The following is a 2,361-nucleotide window of genomic DNA, read 5'->3' on the forward strand; positions in this document are numbered from 1 at the left end:
CTTTCCTTTTTCCTGGGTAGTCTTTGTGGTGGAGGCCACCTTGGGTTTCCATTGAAAGGTCGGTTACTTCAGAGTGACACGAGGTGGGAGTTGGGGTTGGGGTGATTTGGGGATCCAAATACAACGATTTCCCTCATAAAAATGTTGGTCTTGTAGTAGAGGTTTGGGGATCCACCTGGAGGTTGGTTTTGTGCATATGGCGAAGGACTTGATTTAGGATAGGGGGCCGTGGAGAGCATTGATGCCGACGTCTCCTGTACCTTGTAGGATGTGGTTGGAGAATTCGTTTCCTGCGAGGGGGACGAGGAGCTCAAGATGCTGGTGGATGAGGGTGAGAGTTGGATCGTCGGGGGATCTACTATGTAGAGGTGCCCTCATAATAGCCGTGTGCGGTGAGGAGCTTCTTAGGCACCCAATGGGGACAAGGCATGCCCTGTGTGCATGTTTTAGTTTGGTTTTAGAAGTATTAGTATGGTTAGTTTTCTGTGGTGGGTCAGCAGCTTGTGTGATTGTTGAGATGTGGTACCTTTGTTGAGATCAGATCTCGTGGGATCAGTCTTGTTTCTTGTGTGAGGATGAAAGATGGGAATTTCTTTGTAAAATCTTGAATGAGGCTAAAAAAGAATAGAGAGTTGAGTCTTTGGGGGTGATGTATGCCAGATTTTGAACAGTTAATACAAATAAATATTATTGGTCCCAAAAAAAAAGTCTTTGAATGTCCAAGTTGTGTGAAGATTTGATTCATCTAGCTCCACATGGGTGGATATATATTTCGTGAGTTTCTGGTTGTCACATGGTTTGAGTATCTATGTGGATCTTTCATTATTTGATAGGAAATTGAGGCGGGATTGACGATGATGAGACGTTGAAAGAAGACTTTAGAAGGGAAGGCGGGAGGACATGGGGACACGTCGGAGAAAAAGGTGGCAAACGAAGGGCGCAAAACGCGGTTAAGGAGGCTGGGTTTTAGCTGTCTTGCAAGTTCCCGCTTGAACGCGGCGGACGGATGTGGAGATGTTCCGTAAGAGGAGGAAGGCTATGATCCATTAACGAGGATTTGCTGTGAGCTTCCTTTGAACGCAAGCGTATCATCATATTATTGTACTGTCCCGTGGGATGCTCCCCTTAACATATATATGATAGGAAGCACCCAGCTATGCACATTGTAGTTGTTGTTGCTACACAGTTCCGCTCAATGTGTCTCGATTCCCTCAGTCTCTTTGCCTCCTTTCTCGTCGTAGCAACGCCTCCGCCCATTCGATGAGTAAAACAAAGCCTTCGTCCGCCTGTCGTTTCAAGGGCGTCAGGAAGCGCTCGTGGGGTAAGTGGGTCTCGGAGATCCGCATACCCCGCAGCCGAGAGCGCATCTGGCTGGGCTCCTTTACCACTCCCCTGCAAGCTGCCCGTGCCTTCGACGCCGCCACCCTCTGCCTGCGAGGCCCTTCTGCCCGCCTCAACCTCCCACACCTCCCCAAACCTCCCCTGTGTAGTGGTACTTCCAGTAGTAACGTGCTCACCAAACACGACATCCAGTCCATCGCCACCGCAGCGGCCACAGGCCTCTTGACCTCCTCTCATCATCATCATCATCCTCCTCCTCCTCCTCCTCCTCCATGTGACCCACCCCTCTGGTACTTGTCCCCTTCTTCCACCTGGGATTTCCCCAACGTCAAGCTCGAGGAAAATTGCCTCCCAGTTTCGACCCAGGAGCATCACCGCCACCAGCTCGCTAGCGACCTTGGAAGCATCTTCGATGACCTCAGCACCCTCGCAGAGCTGGAATCAGAACTCGACTCATTAGTCATACTGCCTTGCAGCAGCTCGAGCTGAAATTAGAAGGATTGCCCTTACATTGAAGGCTTCTATCCATCGAAGGCTATGAACAGCCCCAACGAATGGCTGTGGTGCCCTTTGCAGCCTTCAAATTCCACTTGGCGCCGTAGCAAAAGGGTCTCATCGGGCCAGCAAGCTTGGACGTCTAAATGCACGAATTTCACCACTTCAAGTATATTTTTTTAAATCAATAGTTATATAGACTGGTTGGGAACCGTGCTAAGCACATCTTTTGAGGTTTCCAAAATCAAATTCTACCCAAACCTCCTCCTTCCTTTTCCAAACCTCCAAATTCTTGCCACCTGGCAGTTTTGTGAAACTCTTCTTTAAGATAAGAAGATAAGATAAGATAGAAGAGAAGAGATTAGTCAAAAACCCCTTTACAACAAAATATCCAAAAAAAACTTTACATCTGTTTATAGATTGATTACTCATTTGTGGCATTTAATGAGAACCCAATAGGTACTAAGCCAGTGGTTAAAGTTTGGTCCAAGAAGGGTATTCGAGTAGATTTTATTGATCATGGGT

General features: G+C 47.8%; 1 protein-coding gene across 1 annotated transcript; it reads left to right on the forward strand.

The window, feature by feature from the left end:
* Window positions 1–1,070: 1,070 nt before the first annotated feature.
* LOC147627368 (uncharacterized) lies at window positions 1,071–2,066 on the forward strand. Its single transcript, XM_086816200.1, has one exon. It carries the CDS (start codon window positions 1,261–1,263, stop codon window positions 1,828–1,830), a length of 570 nt encoding a protein of 189 aa, XP_086672326.1. The 5' UTR covers window positions 1,071–1,260; the 3' UTR covers window positions 1,831–2,066.
* The last annotated feature ends 295 nt before the right edge of the window (window positions 2,067–2,361 follow it).

The sequence above is a fragment of the Cibotium barometz genome, chromosome 21, assembly GCF_041138505.1.
Source record: "Cibotium barometz isolate CiBa-2024 chromosome 21, ASM4113850v1, whole genome shotgun sequence".
NCBI lineage: Eukaryota > Viridiplantae > Streptophyta > Polypodiopsida > Cyatheales > Cibotiaceae > Cibotium > Cibotium barometz.

Bases quoted from the DNA above. Each gene is read 5' to 3' on its own strand.
- LOC147627368 (XM_086816200.1), top strand. From the start codon at position 1,261: ATGAGTAAAACAAAGCCTTCGTCCGCCTGTCGTTTCAAGGGCGTCAGG.